Source organism: Antrostomus carolinensis, unplaced genomic scaffold (assembly GCF_000700745.2).
Source record: "Antrostomus carolinensis isolate BGI_N321 unplaced genomic scaffold, ASM70074v2 scaffold1708, whole genome shotgun sequence".
Classification (NCBI taxonomy): domain Eukaryota; kingdom Metazoa; phylum Chordata; class Aves; order Caprimulgiformes; family Caprimulgidae; genus Antrostomus; species Antrostomus carolinensis.
Window position 1 is genome coordinate 1595 of NW_010330684.1, and position 20910 is coordinate 22504.

Below are 20910 nucleotides of genomic sequence, written 5' to 3' on the forward strand. Positions count from 1 at the left end.
TTAATTCACATTAATCATAGAAACAGAAATATTAATTAGAATTAGGGATAAAACCATGTTCCTGCCAATGTTTTTTTCCTGTCTCAGGAAAGATTTAGTGTTTGCAAATATATAGCACTGATTTTTCTGTTATTTTGTGTAGAATAGGGATCTCTTACAGTTAGTATATTGTGTATAGCTTCAATTTCTATTTAAAATAGAAATTCATGCAGCCTTCAAAGTTCATCTTCTTCCTTAATAATCTTCAACATCACCAGCACAGATAGCAAGTAAAGCACTCTCATAATGCCCTGAAGCAAAATGCTGCAAGAAAAAAAAAAAAAAAAAAAAAAAATCAACATTTTTATGGCTATACATTTTCTTAGTTTTTCTTCTCTTGGTATGTGACAAGGACTAAGTTGATAGTGTACAGTTTTGTAAAATATTGCAGTGTTTTCATAAGGATTCTAGGCCAAGATTTTTTTAATTTCTCATACCTTGGGCTTTGATTGCTTGGGCACCTGGAAACAGTCTACCTTTGGAAGGCTGGATCAAACCTGTTCAACACTTCTCAAGTTCAATACCAAAAAATCACGAGCGATTACTTACAGTTGCTGCACATCTTACAGTTGCATTATAGGAACACAAAAAAAGGTGAAGTGTCTTAGCAAGAGTCATCTGTGTACAATTAAACAGTGTAATAGTTTATTTTAAGATACAGAGCAAAAGTACAAGAGGAATAGTTTTTCTGAAGGTTGATACTACTTAAGCACAAGAATAAAACCAGTGGTATCAGGCACAAAAGTGGTATCAGCCCAACCTTGCAGGACAGTGTAGGAAAAGATGGTATCAATTAGTGTAGAAACTATTAATGCAAACTGTTCCTCAGCCTACACTGTCCTGCCCTGTTTGTATCCTCATCTTGCTATTGGGGAGGGATGCAATCACATAGAATGAGAGCGAGCTGAGAATTCGCTGCTCACTTACTGAAGTCAGTCTGGGGCACCAAGAAGACACACTATTGTTTTTAAACATCGCTTTTTTTTTTTTTTTTTTTAAACAAGTAATTGAATGGAGATTAACCATTTCTGGTAGGGCTTGGCCCAGCCTGTGTGGTGCCAGTGCTGAATATATGCAAAAGTGTGTAAAAACTTACTTTGATATCATGAAAGAGTGATTTCCCATATCTCTCTTTATATCGCTGTCGTATATTCATCAAGTCAATCTCACTCCTGGCAATGAGAATCCTTATGACTGTTTTATTGTGAAACCCAAAGTCCTAAAAAGAAAAGAAGATAAGAGGAAACTTGACAGTTGGACAATATGTATTGGCCTATCTCTTTATTCTCATATTAATGTTTACTATATAAGCCAATTAATTAGGCTACCCATAAAGATTTCCTTGACTTTAAAGGAGTCTAAGCATTCAAAGGTTTTATCCTTTTGAGTTTTCACGTTTTCAAATAGTAGAATTAATGTTACTGAATAACAGAAATTCCCCACATATCAGTGTTTTAACCTTGCACTGAAACTTTTAAAAAGAAAAACCTGATGCACTTTTGTCAGTGGTCTAAGGTATTCAATTTCTAGGTGGGTGGTGTGACTGCCATTGTGGAGACATTCAAACTGTACTGATGCCAACAACCCATTTCACAACAACTGCTGCCAGCTGTGAAATCAGGGAGATTTTTAACCATTGATTTAGAATTTACATAGCTTGTATTCACCTGTGTTTTATTTTAACTGTTTATAAATAAATTTTCATATTGTAGTCGTGTGGCGAATGGGGACATCTAGTGGCAATAAAAGTAATCCAAACAGGTTTAGGGTTGGGAAGAGTAATAACCGATTTAGATTATTTAAAGCTAAATCGTAATTTTATCAACTAGCCATTGATATTGAAATCTTGTTCTCAAAAAACCAAGTAATGAGATGTGTTAAAAAGTGCATATAGATAATCTTATACATATTTGATGGCTAGATTAAAATCTTTCCCATAAACCATTATGGACTATGATTTCAAGCATTAGAATCATGGGTAGGTTTTGTTATATTGTATTATAAATGGAAATATAAAAAGCTTTTGGTATTATCTGGACATAACTTGGCTGCAAAAACAGGCACTGTTCTGTGTTTATTAAAACACTTAGAGAAAAAAAAAGTAAAAGATTAATTAAAACAAAACACAACTGTTTATTCTTAATCATTGAAAACTTTTTCCTGCATCATACATCATCTGAATATAATATAGGAGAAAACTATCTATATGATACTTCTTAAAATTAGAACTTGAAAACTTGAAAAGCTGTCTAGATACAGGACCTTTGAGAAATGTCACTTTTCCTGCTAGCTGGTATTTCCTGGTACTTTTGGCAAACCTTTTTCATGTCGTGTGCCAGGATCCTCTTTTGACCACTCAGACGATACTGCCTCTCCCTCTCAGCCCCCGGGGCTTTCCTTGGCTCTTGCTGCCACTGTTGCTGGTTTAGCTGACACAGAGGACAGCGGTAGTGGCAACATCTGGAAGAGGATACTGGGGCCCTGCTAATGTGTTGCTGAAAAGTTTTGTTCGATGGTTCTGGCTTGAATCTTATCTTTGCCATTCCGGCTCTAAGATGATACTTCACATGTTACCCATGGCTGGCTTTTATGACCACCTTCTAAAGAGTACACGTAAAAGATTAAGCCTAAAAGATTATACTTTAATTTTTATATATCATAATGCCTTGTTATTTTCACTAATGAATGAAAAGCAAAATAAAATCTCTTCAGTGACTGTAGGAAGAACTTGTAGGCCTTTCTTTGCATTTACCCACATTTCTTCTTGGCAGTCATTTTAGTATGTTAGCATTTACACACAAAGGTAAAGAACCTGCGTCTTTACGTTTAGCCCCACAAGAAAATATGACCATATGTTTTTTATGTAACTAATTTATGATGAATTTTTAGTGATACTTATTAAATCTCTAGAGACAAAAATTGCATGGTAAGAAAGGTGTGCATTGAGTTCTGCACAGCAGGGGGAGATACAATCCATAGAAAAGAAAGGTTTTCTATTTAAAAAAGAAAAAATCGACAAAGTTACCAGACAGATTTTTTTTTTAAGAACTCTAAATATTTAACTTTTTACTGTTAAATCTTAACTTTTGATTAGGTGCTACTGCTTTTAAAACCAAGAGTTTTAAAAAATGTAATCACACCTTAAAGATTGAACAGATTGATTTGTAAGTACTTGTTTAAGGATAATCAAGCAAACAAAAAGATAGGGAAGCTATTTTTTTTGATACGTGAAGAAAGACTACTTACATGAATTGCATTATAAAGCCTGTAAGCAAAGTAAGAGGGCTTGTCACGAACACAGAGAACTAGGAGAGAAGAGTTGCAACAGGTAAACATAAGATTATTATAAAATAATTTCTATTGGCTTTGGACTCCTTGAAATATAAAACTGGGTAGTGCTGTCCATGACTCAGCTTAAAATTAAGCTTCCAGTTTCCACAAACAACTATTTTTATAATTTTAGAAGTCTGATCCTTATTTTGGGTGGGTACTCATTGCTGTTGCATCAAAGGGCTTATTAAATATCAGTGAATAAGCTCACATGACATCTTTGTAGAAGTATTATTTTCCTTATTCTATGAATTGAAAACAAAGGCATATACAGCTTGGAGCTTGTTTATATACCACTGAAGTCCTGAAAACTTTGCCAGTTATTTAATATGTGTAGAATCAGTTGGTAATGCAGTTATCACTGATCACACAGAATTTGTTATCAAATAAAGAACAGATGCTAGTTCTATGCAGTCAGAATCTAGTGCTGCAGATATACATTTTTAGATTTACACAAACATGGAAAAGTACTTCAAATGTTCTTTTCTCATTATCTCTGAAAATTTGATTACACAGTATAGGAGAGTAAGTAGATTAAAATATTAAAAAAATAATATTCTTGATGCATCAGAGATACCATACTAGGTATTTATTAAGAGATTACTGCTAATATAAAATAATATTTTTACGTTACCTATTGCAACTAGTAATTCTTGAAAGTATCCGTCATAACATTCATTAATGGCATCTACTATGTCTTGCCCGGAGATATTTTGGAATTCCTGGAAAACTTGGGGGGGAAAAAAAATCTTGCTTTATTCTAATTCGTTAATAATGATCAACTTGCCTTTTTTTTCCTGCTTCCCCCCAGTACTGTAACTATTGAGTTTATTTTTTTCCCTTTTTATTCTCGGTGTTTCATTGTGCTTATCTAAATGAGTAGCCTGAAACCTGGCCCCCAGGACATTCTCTCTCTGGGTTCTCCAGTGTTCATGGTGTTTCATTGTGCTTATATCCCCCAGGTAAGGCAATCTAAATGAGTAGCCTGAAACCTGGCCTCCGGGACATTCTCTCTCTGGGTTCTCCAGTGTTCAGTATAAAGTGAATGCATGCCAAAGCCTCTGCTTCACTGGAAGCTTTAATAAATTCTCTAGCTAGCAACCTTTGTTTATAAAACTTGTAAGCCAACTTCCTTGCTCAGCTTGGCTAGAACTGGACAGAGATTCATGGGTTGTGACAAGAAGCCGTGGTGCGACTTGCGTAACGTGTCAGTATCCAGACATGGATAATGCAGGTGTCTAGACTTACACGCACAAATATACAGGGCATGCTTACTCCCTTAGGGAGGGAGGCAAATTTTCAACTCATTGCTTACTACAAAACTTAACAGAGGACTGCCTTACAGGCAGAGCCCTCAAATCTCTGTTACAGAGAGCAGAGCGTAAGCAGGTGTGTTACATGATGTTCATCACCAGCCTTACAGAAGTAATGTTAGAAGAATTAATTTGTTGATCCATGACAGCAATGTCGTTCAAAGGTACTGTTAGGAGTTGGCATAAGAAATACAGCTGGCTGCACAGTGATAAACTTGTCACCAAACACTGTTTTTCCACTGCAGAGCAAAAGATATCTCAAACTTGTCACCAAACAGATAGAACTGGTTTCTTTTCTACAGTGGAAGATCTGGATTATCTCACATAAATTTCTTGCAATCTGTAATTATGTCTGATTATCTATTTTAAATAAAAATGTCACATTGTATTTCTGTGGGTATGTTCATTGCAAGAGAGCTGATGTGGACCCATCAAAAAGTGCTCCCGTCAAAAACTTCTTTGAAACTTCTGGGGAGAAGCCTCAACACAGCCACGTGTTTTCACATACAAACATTTGTTGAAAATACTCCAACTGCCTCTGCCAAGGTGTTTCCACTCACAGCAAAGAGTTATCTTGGAAAAATGAAGAAAATAGTTAAGAAAAATCTACCCCATCCTGTTGTGTTGTGTGTAAACTCAGTGCAGCCATAGCCTATGGCTTTCTTTAGTCATGCATTCTCCTCGCTGTTATTAGGCATCCTGATGGTTTCTGTTCTATCTACAGCTGTCTGTATCATCAGGCAAAGTTCAGTTTTGCGTTACTTGTGAAATCCCATTAACGTCAGTGTGAGTCTGAGAGCTCCAACCGTTCACACTTAGGTTTCAGGCTCATACCCTGCTGCACACTGAGCTTCTTGCTATGTAAACCATGGTTTTATTAGCAAGTCAGATTTCTCCTTTGCACTCTATGTTCAAACAGCTGAACTGCTGGATTACCCATCCACAACTGCTGGTAACTCTTGTTGCAGAGAATCATTTGCAGCATGTTTTTGTGTTCGCCTGTTTTCTGCTGACATGCTTCCCATAGAATCTAATATATCAGGAAAAGGAAAATAAAAAAAAAGAAAAAAAAATTAAGTCCTAAATTACTTTTCAACATTTGTGTTTGAGAAGCTCACATCTGACTGTATTTACCATTGCATCCTGAGCAGCTGTAGAAGGATCTGCATATCCTTCCATCCTTGTTCCCTGGGGAAAAAAATATACACTTTCTTAAAAAGCTAAATCCTAAAAGACTGTAGGAATATAAAGTTGCATATCAAATAACGGAGACTTTACTTGCTCCTAATCATTGTCTAAAGTTCATATCCAAGACTAGGACATTGTTTGACAACTTTGATACATAAACCACAGAAAAATACTTCTAATTTTCCCATATATTTAATAGCTTTTCTGTTACACAAATCAAGCTGATATGCTTTAGTAAACATGCAATGACCTGAATTATATAGTTGTTAGAAAAAGAGAAAAGCTCACAACTTTTGGAATTGCTTTTTTAACCATAATCATCTTGTAAGGTTACAAATCAGCCCTGGTTGCAGAACTCTTAACAACCTCAAGCTGCATGTAATCACTGCTTTAATGATACGTGTTTGAAGCAGTTTAGTTTAAAATTTACAGTCATTTTACCCTATATATGAAAGGGAGGATTAAAATTATGTATTGTCTGTCAACTTGTAGAGTGACTGATTTGTAGCTTTTTCCTGTTAAAAATGTTAATTTATATTTTAATTAAATTGTAAGAACTTCACACAGTAAAGAGTGGAATTCCTAGTAAGAAGTTATATTACTTGAAAGAAATTTTGCTGGAATGACTGCGTAAAGTTACATACAGGAGAAAACACAGGAAAAAAAAGACAAACAAGCAACAATAAAATAAGTTAAATGGTACTCTACATGAGACAAATGCCCACTTTTCCCAGTAACATTTAACACTGACTATTCTTGGCAAAGTTTTGCTGGAGAATCCCATAATATGTATAATAATTTTTTAAATTGTAGAAAATTATCATATTTCAATTAATACCCCCCTCAAAAAAAAAAAAAAAAAAAAAGAACTAGAGCAAAAATGTTCTGTTTGTCTCATACTAGAATATTAGTTAGCCTGAATTTGTAATTCAGTTAATTTATTTAGGAAGAACTATAACCTATAACTTCTGGTATGCTCAGTGTGGACATGAAAACCATTAATACTACACTTCGGCAGTTTAATAGTTTACTCTCCATATGTGAAGCACGTTTACATCTATATGTAGTCAGATGTATGTGTCATCAATCCCAAGATTTAATAGAAATCAAAGGAAAGAGAAAAATCTGAAAAAAGCATTAAAGGGTGCATTGGAAATGTTGCTATAGAATAATCTGCAAATCACACCATACTAGAACTGGAAAGCTTATATTTTTAATGAAATATCACTGAATTTTAATATAAGATCATATCCAAACATGTATGATTCAACAGTTTTCAGAAGTACACAGTATAACTGAGTAGAGTTGGAATTTCCTGCAACTGTTCTTTATCTTGAGAAAAATAGCAGTTAGACCTTGTCAGCTAAGAAGTTGCTGATTGCAGGCCTCACTATCAATATCTGTGGTTTAAGAAAATAAGGACTAATAATATAGTCTCAGATAATTTATTTTAAATTTGTTCTTTTGACAAGTAGAATGTGTCCCATGGTTTTAATAAAGATGAGAAGTGAGGTTACTTAACTTATAGCTCTTCCTTTTTAAGCAAGGAAGAATTTTCATTATTAGGGGGAAAAAAAACATTAGGAAAAAATATTTCCTGATTATAGCTTCTACATTTGAAACATCTGCTTTTTATCTGTGTACCTCCGTGAAGCCTGCTGCTATTTCAAATCGTGGTAAGAAAGACTTTTTCCCCAGACACACACATATAAAAATACAGTTATACCTTATGTATGCTGTTATCACCTGCCAGTCCTTTGCCATTATTTGTTACTCTGGTTTACAAAAGATTTTTAAGATAATGAACACGGTGACTAAAATGAGCATGGGAACTCATGATCTGGCAACGATGACCAACTTTGGTGCATAAAACTACAAATTGGTAAAGCTACAAAAGTTGGTGTGTGATAGTGACAATTCGTTCACCTGCATGCAAACATACTGTGATTTAGCGTATGTAGTAGCACATAGAACATAATGTTTAAAACAGAGAACTATGTAATTCTTTCTTTCATTGTCAAATGTGGATATATCTCCATTTTTACATAATGCCTAGACTGGATTATGAACCGTATATTCTAACAACAGAGAAAATAGAGCTTTAAAAATTAAAATCTCATTTGTACATGTGAGTAGACTCCTTTTGAGATGAGACAGATTGAGTAGAGCATCAGCAGTTGAATATCCAGGGAATTACTCAATAAAATAGTCTGGTGACCTTTGCCTCCATCTGAAAGCCAAAGTCAAAGTCAACGTAGATGAAGGAATTCAAGTTCCCTTCCTTTTCTGCTTTCACCCCCATCTTGTTCAAAAGTGCAGCACTATTGAACTAGCTTTAATCAGAGTCACCTTAAAATGTAAGACTTTGCAAATAGTATTATAAGTTATTATTAATTTTTTAGAAATGTAGCTCATACTACTTGTTTTTACAGTACCTGAGCAAGGTTCATGAGCGTATCTCTGAAGTGACCTGAAGTCTCAGAATCAATATCTTGTTGCAGGTCATTGTTATATTCTAGGTTAAAAGAAAAACATATAATTTAAATCACGAATTAACATGCTCTGAATAGCACTAGTGAAGGTTAGCAAATGAAGGATAAATAAATAGGGTGCTAATACATGTCCATTTTCTATAGTGCTTATCCACAGTAGCCCGTGCAGGTTCTACCCAGCGCTAGCCATGGGGCTGGCAGGGCTGCCTGGGCCCTGCCAGGGGGCTCTGCCCTGACAGGGGTCCTCAGCTGCTGCCCTGGCTCACCTGTCCACCCACCTGCGGGCACAGCCCCACCCCTGCTGCTGCTGTGTGGTGGTGGGATCCTTGGAAATGCCCCATCAGGGCAGGTGGGTGGAGTGTCCAGCCTGAGTAAGCACTTTTTGGAGGAAAAGAGCTTGTTTACTTTTTTGAATAAAGTGTGCAAAAGTTTCTGAAAATCCCCAAATGTGGCTGCCAGGTATTTCAATTGTCATTGGCAGCAATACATCTCAAAAATACTATGATGTTATTTTCAGTGTCAAACATTTTGCTTCAACCTTTTTTATACAGTTACAGGAGGGGAGGGAAAGGGAACCAGTTAGTGTTGGGAAGTCATTTTGTAGTTCAGTTCCTTCATGTGTGCTAGTGTGTTCAGAGCACACATAGTACAACTGCTACTATGCACTTGTAAAAAAACTTTACGCATTAAGTAGGCTTCTTTCATCTGGAAGATCTCCATATTTGTTCTTGAGGCTAATATGTCAATTAGACAGTTTTCTTCTGTGTCTACTCCCTGTGTGGAGAGAAGTAAATATGAAAGGATGTTCTTAGAAGAAACCACAGCTTTTAGAAGAACACAATGCTGCACGTATCAGAACTAGCACAAGGGTAACAGTCTGTGCTGGAGCAATGCAGAGTGTACTTTTGCATAGTCTATCTGTTTCAACAAAATTACTTTAAATTAATAGTAGAACCATGTATTTCAAATATATTCCTACTTAACCTGAATTTCAGCATGTACATTAACAAGAAGGGAGTGAAGCAACGCTAGCGTTGACAGAAACATAATGGGAAGAATTTTAGAGCTTTAGTAAGAATTTAAGATTTGCTGAAAGAAATCAGATGCAAAGATTGAGCATATATACCCAGCAAGCGTTCAGGCAATCTGAAGTAGATCTGAGTATAACTATTATGTTGTGCTTCTATATTTTTATTTTTTTTTTTAATTTATTTAGAAATGTTACACTCTGTAATGTCTATCATAGAACTTGTATTTTCCCACAGGATTTCATTTAATTTTATAAACTTACATTGACATAAGATACACTGCATATGCTGTTTTTGTTATGCACGTGTATAATGTTGGTGAGTATTCTGCATTTGGGATAGTGGGAGAACATCACATTGAGCCCGAGCCTGGAGACACACATGGCCTGTTTTTTACTTTGGCCATATGAAACTGTATCAAGATAGATTACTATAAGAAAGTTTAACTATGAGCCACATTTCTGAAAAAAATGTAACTTTTTCAATCTTTTCAATAATTTTAATAAAAGTCATGCTTCCAGTGCTACTGATGATATTTCACAATCCTTTTAATGCCAACAGTAATTAAAAATATATAGTAGTAGTTTAAAAGTTTAAAATATATAAAGTAGTTTAAAAGGTGCATTGGTTTAAGTGTCTGAAGGACAAGAAAAACCAGTGTTAATCACATTTTTTTGAGGAGATTCCCAAAATATATCAGATAGATCACTTGCTTGTATTTGTATAATTTGTGTCTTATTTTGTGACAGTGGACAGTAGCAAAAAGTCATGGAAAGAAAAGGAAAACAGCATTGAGCTCTGGTATGCCTTCCCGTCTTCCAGGAAGTGGCAATTTAGGAATTTCCTGAGAAGGAATTTGCCAAGGATTATTATTTTCAATAGCCCACAGTAGTCCTGCTTTCTAAGAATTTATTGAAGTCCTTTAGGAACTGATTTGTACTTTTGGCCTCCCCAGTGCCCTGCGGGAATGAATTTCACCATTTGATTACATGATTTTTGAAAAAAAAAAAATCTTTCAAAACTTCAGTTGTTTAAGGAACACAGGCTCAGATCCTGGGAAGAAAAGGAAATATTTTCTTCAGAATGTGCAATCAGTTCAGTTTGAGTGATCATTGGGTAATTTGTAAGTATTTATGTAACAGCATGTTCTGCTGGAGTATTGGGCTTTTAAGGGGTGGAGGCCCAGTGCGTGGCTGTTCAAATGAATTTTGTTTGTAAGATACCTAAATGCTTGCAGGATTAGGGCGTTACATTTCACTGTATACATACTTCATTTAACGAGTTTGCCATGGGTGTTAAATGGGTTGTATTTGTTACATGACAAGGATATTATTTATGCTGATTTTAGCATACCAATGAATAAACTTCATATAGCACTGTATTTCTGATTACTTAGTGCAGTACGTAGAAGTACGCTATTCCAGTGTGCTAACTTCCAGCAGTTTATCAGCCATTTAAATGTCAAACAACTCAATTTAACATAAGTTCAGTACTGTAATTAGCGATTGCGACTCTGAGCAATTCTGAATTTGACAAGTACCTTCAAGGCATGCCAGAGCTCGTGGGCATCATAGGAGGCAGGTGGATACATCAAGCCAACCATGACTTCTTTGAAGTGATGAGAGAGATTCTCCTTTAGGTCTGTTACCAGATCCTTGAAAAGAAAAAGAAAGTGCATAGACAGGATTGTTTCAATAGCCACACTTTATGAAGACTGCTTAAAAAAAAAAATTAATGGTTTTCCCTGTAAATGAATAAAGACAAGCTGTCAAAGATGAATTCTGGCTAAAATTAAGTAAGAAAAATATTCTTTTAAATAGTACCTACTTCTTTTAATAGTATGACTGGGATGACAGTAGACACACAAACAAGTAGTCCACATAGGATTGTTGATTTTTGGTTCATTAGAATACAGAAGAAAGTTCAGGGGTTTAAGTGCAACTGCTACTTAAAGAGGTGGAAACCTGCATACCACAGCAGAGCATCTGCAGCTTCCCTTGGCATATTCCCTTTGTGAATCTGTGAGCTAAGCACCTTGGAAGTCAAATCCCATAGAACACGGGTGATTTTTTGTGCTTTTTTCAGTGTTAATCACTATGTGAATAATTTAAAAAATCATCTATATTGCACCTAACACATAAAAATACCTGAGTTGGATTACTGAAAGGTTATGTGCTTCAGTTTGTGTATATATTACATTCAAACTGAATTCACTACTTTTGGCAGATGCTGGATTAATAAAAGGGAACCCTTGTCTTCCCTTGCATGTCTCTCAGTACTCGCTTGCCAGGTAGCTGAGTAATGGCTGAAAGTTTCCTCCCCACTCTCCCCTTTCCCAGTCGCATCCTTCAAAACACTGCAGATGCCAAAAGCTTGTTATACTACTGCTGTTTCTGATTAAGAGGATACTTGTGCACTCATTTTTTTTAAGTTTTGTGTACAGCACTAGGCAGCTGTCAGATATATTCTGACCTAAGTCTGAATTTAAAGGAGTACCAGAAATGGCTCCTATGATACACAATATTGTTTTCAGAGCTGCATCTTTTTCAGGCCTGTACTTTGGTTTTGATACATATCTGAATATAACTAAATTAGGAGCTAGAGTAGCAATGAAAAAGGACATGTACACATTAAAAATTAAATTTACGATGCAAGAACATACACAAGCTTCAGTGAATGCACATTAGATGCATTTGACAACCACTAAATCACACATGGAATAGAAATTAATTCATTAAGACATTTCACTTCTGACAACATGCCTGTGGGAGAATGAATTAATAATACAAATGGATACTAATTTAAAATTACTCCTGAAATCAGAACTGAGGAAAATGAAGTATTGAAAAATAAGAAAAGACAACTCTAAGTTGGCATTATTAACATTTCCTATTCGTCTCTGCTATAAGAAATCCCTGAAGGCTAATTGTAAGAAGAGATCTTAAAGCTTGTCAGTCTGTCTGAATCATTTAGCCAGTTCAGGTTTTTATTTTCTTTTTTAATGTATTTCTGCTTTTAATGTGTCACACTTAACATTTGTCAAATGAATGGGCATAGTGACTACCATACTGAACAGACTGAAATGGAATTAAGAGGGTGGAGGATTGGTCTGACACATTTACCATAGATTAAACTGAGAAGGCTAAAATTGTTATTGCCTTGCTGTCTGTTTTCTCTGTCCTGCAGAGTTTACCACTCATAAACTGGGGCTGCTGAATGGCACATTTGCCCAGTGCAAAGTGTCCATTAATACAGATTACAGGCAGTGAAATGCTGTCACTGATGTGTGGTGAAGTATCTTCTGAAGTGTAAACTGCAGCAGTTCAGGGCAAGACACATCCCATCCTGTTTGGCAGTTCCTGTCCAAACTTTTGAGGGATTAGTCAAATGAACTGCATGGAGCACTAACCAGATGAGCCATTTCAGTATATCTGCTGTCACAGGTGAGGAAAAAAACCCAAACAACCCCCCCCTCCTCCAAAACCCCACCAAACCTCAGCATTCCTGTTTCATCTCTGAACTATATTAGAGCTAATTTGTACTGACCCCTGTTTCCACATGGCAAAAGGTAGAACTAGGTGGGATTTTTCTGGAAAGCTGTCAAGAGTATCTTGATATATCTTGTGCGATAAAGTGTACTCAGTGCTACGAATTCATTTAAACTAAAATTGTGGGTGCATATGCAAGATGTTCCATGAGTTTCATAATTTTCTGTAGCCCATTTCTGGAATATAAACCAGTTTGCTTGCCTTTCCCTTCTAATATTATTCATAGTTTGAGAGACTGAAATTCTAAAAGTGATGTCTGAAGTTTTTTGCTTTTTTATGTCTTCTGCATTTTTAGGTCTGTGGCCACTGGCTTTATAGCACTTCAGGCTGACTGGATGTGGCTAACAGAAGTATAAATTTAAAGACGGTGTGTTTTCATAGATATTTATTTATTTGTTTATATTTTTATTTTGGATTTGAAATGAAAATCCAAACAGATCAGTGCTGAAACAAGTCAATAATTGTTCTCTGTGAATACTAAATATGGCAAATCATAACTCCATTCTTGAAAGACATTTGGCAATTCTTTATTGCGATATCTTTAGTGTTATCTGTAGGTCATCTTCATGTATCATGGCAGAAATTAAAGATAAAAAATGCTATGAAGCTTTTAAATGTTTTCCCTTGTTAAAATGATTGGTCCAGTTGAAACACTCTAGAGAAAAGGTTGAAAACAACCAGCCAGCTGCTTTGGATGATATAGAGAAGGAGCACTGTCCAGTGATTACAGAGATAAATGAAGACCTGAGAAGAATGGTCTTAGATCCTTTTCTATCACAGGCACATTTGGGTAGCTTGCCATGTGTTAGTGAATAACAACACAAGATCAACCCACTACTCTCATTAAATCCAGCTCTTCTCTTTCCCCAAATTCTTGAAGAGTAAGGGGTTCTTTCAGCATATTTAGAGGTCAACAGTTGTGAGGTATTTTGGTATACAGGTGGCACAAAGGCTGTCTCTGGAAAACTGTTCAGCTACCCAAAGAAGAAAGTACACTGTTCTACTTGTTAGCAGACTGGTGATGTAACAGACTACCACATCAGTGCTTAATGTGGAGTTTTTGAATGAACCATTTCTAGTTAACTCTAAGGCTGATGGCTGTGTGGTAGGATTTGTGCAAACTGAGTGTCCTCATTCACGCTGATTGGTTCAATAGCAAGCATGCCCTCACCTTCCACACATTTTCCAGTGAGCCGTTAGTTTTTCAGGCTCCAGGAAAAGAAGAAAACTGAGGTTTGTTTAAAATGTTTGGCTGGCTTCTGTTAGGGGAAGGGCATGTCTGGTCAATTTAATCACAGCATTTTTCTTTAGTTTTCCAATAGTATCTAGTTTCATACAGCACTTTTCACCACTAGATTTTACAGGGATTTTACAAAAGGTGTTGCTATTATTTTCACCCTTAAATTGCTGGAGTAACTGAGGAATACGCAGGCACTGCAACTTCCCAAGGTCATTTGGTTAGCAATAGTAGATCTGGAAACAGAATGAGGACATCTATCTCTGTGTATGTTTAAGACATTATATAACAAAAGTTACCTTGTTATATACAGTAAATATAGATAAAATGCATTTGAAACAAAAAAGCTAACTTTTTATGTTTTAAAAGTTTTGAAAAACCTTTCAAAGATTTATAAATTTAACAATCAGCAGCTCAGATGAGTATTGTGCTTAGTGTATGGATGGGATTCCATGGTATGTCATCTGAGAATATCAATGCTTGAGATGAGAACATTATTCAGTGTGTACCTATAATTGTTGGTGTGGTGTTTCTCTTTTATGTTTCAACCCAAATACAATTCTGTTTTACTGTGTACTCAAAAAACTTTAAAAAAGTAATGCAGAAACCCTGAAAAGCACATAGAGGAAGAAATAAGTCTGTCCGGAAATTCTAGTTTGGTCAGTAGAGGAGAATGAACTATAGAAGAAACTTTCCATGTCCATTTTTTTTTTCTAACTTTGTTTGTGGCAGACATATTTCTACTGCTATATAAATGACAATTTGAAACCATCAGAGGTATCGATAGTTCCATGAGGAAAGTTGTTTGCCAATCTGGTGCTGGTGCCAATCTGGTCCTGGTGCCAGCCAGCTGTCTGCCAGGCTTTTGGTTCCATTGACTGACCTGAGAGAAGGGCTGACCAGCTGCACTGGAGCTAGGAGAGACAGAAGTAATGAAAGGACAAAATGGCTCTGTCGTACCCTGCCGTACATGTCTCTGTATGCCTCGGCAATCAGAAGCCGCTGTGAATTGCAGCGCTGCGTTAGGATATCAATCAACACATCTTTTTCACAACCTGTAAAGGAAACATAACAAAGACTCTAAATTAAGGACGTGTAGTTATTTACTTACGTTTGTTATGGTTCATGTTTTGTTCAAGAACATTAACCTAAATTCTTGAAAAAAATAGATCAACAGATTAATATCCCACTGGTATTTACCAACATCAGTTATATTTACCATGCTTATGTACCTTTCACTTGCTGGTGTAATACCTGCAAAAAGTGAAGTAGTCTGTTATTATGAGATGCATCACCATCTCTCTCAAGCTCGGTGGACTGGAAAGCATCAATAAAACAGAGAGAGGCTTTCATCTGTTTGGAGCTAGGCACACTAGCAGAATTTGTGGCTGAGCCTGGGAAGTCACACTTGTATGCTCTGTTGATATTGATTGAATTGTCATTTCAGGATTAGGGATCTCTTTTATGAGGCTGACAAATTATGGTCAGACCATTTGCCGAAAAACTGAGAGAGAGATATTTTCAGAGGAACTATATAAAATAAGTAATGAAGTTTTAAAAAATACAATGTCTTAACTAATTTCCAATGGCATTTTATTGAAAGTTACATATGATCTTTTGCTTGATAGCTAGAGCATACTACTAAACTTCTATAGTGAATCAGTATTAACTGCTCATGAAAAAGAAGAAATTATTTACATGTTCTGAAAATTATTTTATCTTTTTTTTTTTTTTTTTTCATCCCAAAAGAAGGCTTTTGGTAATTTTAGAACCATAGAATCATTTGGTTCGAAAAGACCTTTGAGATCATCAAGTCCAACAATACCTGCCCACTACTAAACCATATTTCTGAGAATCTTGTCTACCTGTGTTTTAAATACCTTCAGGGATGGTGACTCAGCCACTTCCCAAAGCCCATTCCAGTGCCTGATAACCCTTTCAGTGAAGAAATTTTTCCTGATATCCAATCTGAACATCCTCTGGTGCAACTTGGGGCCATTTTCTCTTGTCCTAGCACTTGTTACTTGGGAGAAGAGACAAACACCCACCTTACTACAACCTCCTTTTTGGTAGTTGTAGACGGTGATAAGGTCTCCCCTCAGACTCCTTTTCTCCAGACTAAACAACCCCAGTTCCCTCAGCTGCTCCTCACAAGGCTTGTTCTCCATCCCCTTCACCATCTTTGTTGTCCTTCTCTGGACACACTCCAGAGCGTCGATGTCCTTCTTGTAGTGAGGGGCCCAAAACCAGACACAGTGTTCAAAGTGCAGCCCCACCAGTGCCGAGTACAGGGGAAGGATGACTTCCCTGGTCCTGCTGGCCACACTGTTTACAAGCCAGGATGCTGCTTGCCTTCTTGGCTCCTATTCAGCTGACTGTCGACCAGTACCCCCAGGTCCTTTTGATGGAAAGGGGTTTGGTGAGCGCCTCTGCCAGCTCCCTCAATACCCTTGGGTGAACCCCATCCAGCCCCATAGACTTGTGAATGTCTAATTGGTTGAACAGGTCTCTAAACATTTCCTCCTGGATCATTCGTTCCTCTCCCCGTCCCTGTCTTCTGACTCAGGGGGCTGGGTACCCTGAGAGCAGCTGACGGAGTAATATCCCCCGCTTCCTCTGAGGTGGCAGACTGAAGCTGGCTCAGCATTTACATTTACATTTACATTCCAGCATAAATGTATCTCCAAGTGTAAATCAATTGACTTTATCACACTTGCAGCGGAGATGAATTGGGCTAGAAAGTGTGGAGATCAGATAGCATCTGAATGGAGAAGGGTAGTCTCTCGTGTTTCTAGCAGTCATTGTTATATAGGCATATACATATATGTTACAGATACACGTTCTGTACGTATTGCAGCTTTGTTGGGCAGATTTTATCGTATGATCTACAACTGACAGGTTCTGTTTTAATGCAGATGTAACTGGATATTGACTATTTTTTTTTTTTTCAAGTTGACAGAGGAAGTCTATATTTGCTCATTATAGAGGTTTAGTTTTCTTTCTTCTGGATTATCTTGCTACAATTACACCAGCTTTGAGCATGACACTGATTTAGCATCAGTCTGATTCTTTTCCATTGAACTCACAAAGTAAATACATTACTGAAACTCTCTGCGCAAGGATTTCTTTTTACTTTTCAGAAAATAATTCTCACTAGGACTCTACAGCTTATACAGTCTCTATGGTAAAAACTAAGAAGGATTCAGGAGATAATTAAAAAAACCAAATAACTTTATTAATTTGTGTAATTCCACTGGTATCAGTGGGACAACATATGTGACTGAACCTTCTCACAAGAATGAATGTCATGTGCAAAGATTCAGGGCCGGGGGTGTCAGTGCCTGTAAAGGGTGGAGAGGCTTAAATTCCTCTGAAGCTGAACTATGTATTTTGCCAATTGTCCTTGAAATTAGAACTTTGTTCCACGTACTTAGTTAGGTAAATTAAAAGTAAAGTTAATGCACTTGTATAGACAGTATTAAATAAGAGAATAATCTCTGTGTTGTTATGTTGTTTTAATGTTGCATTAAAAATACTGTTTGAAGTCTAGCAAAGTGTTTAAAACTTTTAATCTGTAGCCAACTTAATAAAAAAGATAATCAGATTCCTCTTGATCAATAATAAGCGTTTTGATTTATTTGACATTGAGTCGGAGTCCTCGCATTTCCATTAAAGAAACTGAAAACAGAATGCAAGATTCAGCACTGGACAGGCTTGTGAAAAGCCCAAGGGTATAAAAATTTTGACAACAGTTTTAATGTGATGAAAACGTTTCAGATAGTAAAAAACCAAAACAAAACAATATTCTGACCCTCAGTAATAGCAGCAATCTTCAATGGGAAAACACAAAAATCTGAACAGAGAAAAATGCTTTGGTGAAGGAAATTTCTTTTTGTTCTTAGACTGAAAGCAAATACTACTCCTGAGTGGAAGATAATAAATTCTTTAAACTTTCTACTCCATTTATTTTTATTTCTTGGTGACTGATTAAAAGCCTTAATGGTCCCTGGTAACAGTTAATTGCTGAAGTTACAATTGAATACCTTTCCTTTGTTGGCTTCCACTGTAGTGCTTAACACAGAATTCTGTTTTCTTTTGCTTATTTTCTCAAGGAAAGCATTCATTGCTATAAGTGTTGGTATAGATTTTAGATTAATCTTAATCACCTCTTAGTTTGTGTAAATGCAAATACATGATTTATTTAGACATCACTGGTGTGACTTATTGTGATAGCTTGAAGAGTCAACAGATACATGGTGACACTTTTAATTTTATGAGTTTTTATTTTGCCTAATGCTGTCTATTTTATGAGAGCTTTCTGAAAAAAAAAAAAAAAAAAAAGTGTTAGAATCAGTCAAGATACTCACTAATTCCCTGTAGGGCTCCACCTAGCAACTGGGCATCCATAATAGGGTTAAAATTCGGAGCAGGAAAAATGGTTCCTTGTATCTGATAAAGGAAAAAGCAGAATTGAATTGAAGTGGTTTACATCTATAACTGCATATATAATTATGTTGAAAACCAACAATCACAACATTAAATTTTCTTTGCTTCCTGGGGAACAGGATGCAAAGTTTTTAATTTATGAAACAATTTTATTTATCTAAACCTCCCCTAGCACAACTTGAGGCCACTTCCTCTTGTTCTGTCACTTGTTACTTGGAAGAAGAGACCAACGCCCACCTCACTACAACCTCCTTTCATGCACTTGTAGAGAGCAATAAGGTCTCCCCTCAGCTTCCTTTTCTCCAGACTAAACAATCCCAGTTCTCTCAGCTGCTTCTCATCAGACTTGTTCTCCATACCCTTCATGGGTTTCGTTGCCTTTTTCTCCACGGTCCAGCAACTCAATGTCCTTCTTGTAGTGAGGGGCCCAAAACTGAACACAGTGCCGAACTGAACACACTCAGCCTCACCAGTGCCGAGTACAGGGGCACAATCACTTCCCTACTCCTACTGGACCTCACTATTTCTGATACAGGCCAGGATGCTGTTGGTCTTCTTGGCTCCTATTCAGCTGGCTGTTAACCAACATCCCCAGGTCCTTTTCCACCAGGCAGCTTTCCAACCACCCCTGTCGCATGGGGTTGTTGTGACCCAAGTGCAGGACCTCGCTCTTGACCTTGTTAAACCTCATACAATTGGCCTCAGCCCATTGATCCAGCCTGTCCAGATCCCTTTGTTGAGCTGTCCTACCCTCAAGCGGATCAACACTCCCGCCCAGCTTGGTGTCATCTGCAAACTTACTGAGGGTGCACTTGATCCCCTCGTCCAGATCATTGATAGATACTAAACAGAGCTGGCCCCAACACTGAGCCCTGAGGAACACCACTTGTGACTCCAACTGGATTTAACTCCATTCACAACTCTGGGCCTGGCCAATCCAACCAGCTTTCCACCCAGTGAAGAGTACACCTGTACACATGAGCAGCCAGTTTTTGCAGGAGAATGCTGTGGGAAATGGTATCAAAGGCTTTACTAAATTCTAGGTAGACAACATCCACAACCTTTCCCTCACCTACTAAGCAGGTCACCTTGTCATAGAAGGAGCCAACTGGATTTAACTCCATTCACAACTCTGGGCCTGGCCAATCCAACCAGCTTTCCACCCAGTGAAGAGTACACCTGTACACATGAGCAGCCAGTTTTTGCAGGAGAATGCTGTGGGAAATGGTATCAAAGGCTTTACTAAATTCTAGGTAGACAACATCCACAACCTTTCCCTCACCTACTAAGCAGGTCACCTTGTCATAGAAGGAGAGCAGGTTAGTCAGGCAAGGACCTGCCTTTCATAAACACATGCTGACTGGGCTTGATCACCTGGTTGTCCTGCACATGCTGTGTGATGGCAGTCAAGATGATCTGCTCCATAACCTTCCCCAGCACCAAGGTCAGACTGACAGGCCTGTAGTTCCCCAGATCCTCCTTCCAGCCCTTCTTGTAGATCAGCATTGTGTTCAAATCTTTCAAAGTTATCTTTCAAAGTTACTCCATTATATCCCTGACAGTCTCCAATATCTATTTCTCATGGTATTTCTAGTTTGAAAGGGCTAGTGAGAAAATGATGAATGAGATACATAGGTTGCTTACAAACCTAGTGATTTTTTAAAGCAATGATGTTACTGCTAACTGTGAGATAGCTTTCTGAGATGCCATGTAGAAGGCAACATCATTTTTCTCATTGGTTTGTAACTGATTAAATTACTGTCAGTTCATCCTCAGGGATATGTTATTTCATGTATTTTTTCTTTTTTAAGAAATCTTTGAATAATAAACAGAACTGATGTACTCATTTTAATAGAATCACATACCCATACGTGTACAGAAGAAAATAACTGAGGTTGAAAGCTACTTAGCTCTGTCCCCTGGTTAACCTCATGAGTTCCTCTGAGGATTCTACCCGCTTTTCCAGATGTACCAAGTATAAAGGTTATCTTTCATGACGATTCCTGGTCTCAGTCAATACATCTGATTAAAATGCCACTGTTAACTTGAAATTTACATTTCAAAGAAAAATGGGATCTATTTTGTAAATACAAATGGTGTATTTTTACAAATACCTCCTAGAATCAGGAGTTACACTAATTACACTAATTAATTTGTTTGTTTGCTTGCTTTACATACACTTGAAAGGCTTTTATACATTGTGCCTTCAGTAGTAATGACACATATAGATTTTGTGTATGGCCACTAATCATGGTTCCCTGGCTTGCAATTTTAGCAAAGGAATCAAAA

At 37.0% G+C, this 20910-nt stretch overlaps 1 protein-coding gene across 1 annotated transcript; it reads right to left on the minus strand.

The window, feature by feature from the left end:
- Nucleotides 1-234: 234 nt before the first annotated feature.
- On the minus strand, nt 235-18666 carry ANXA10 (annexin A10). The gene is given in 11 exon segments (XM_029086208.1): nt 235-303; nt 1136-1258; nt 3286-3344; nt 4004-4099; nt 5619-5712; nt 5817-5870; nt 8306-8385; nt 9046-9136; nt 10931-11044; nt 15136-15230; nt 18543-18666. Coding segments are annotated over 11 exon segments (999 nt in total).
- Nucleotides 18667-20910: the final 2244 nt, after the last annotated feature.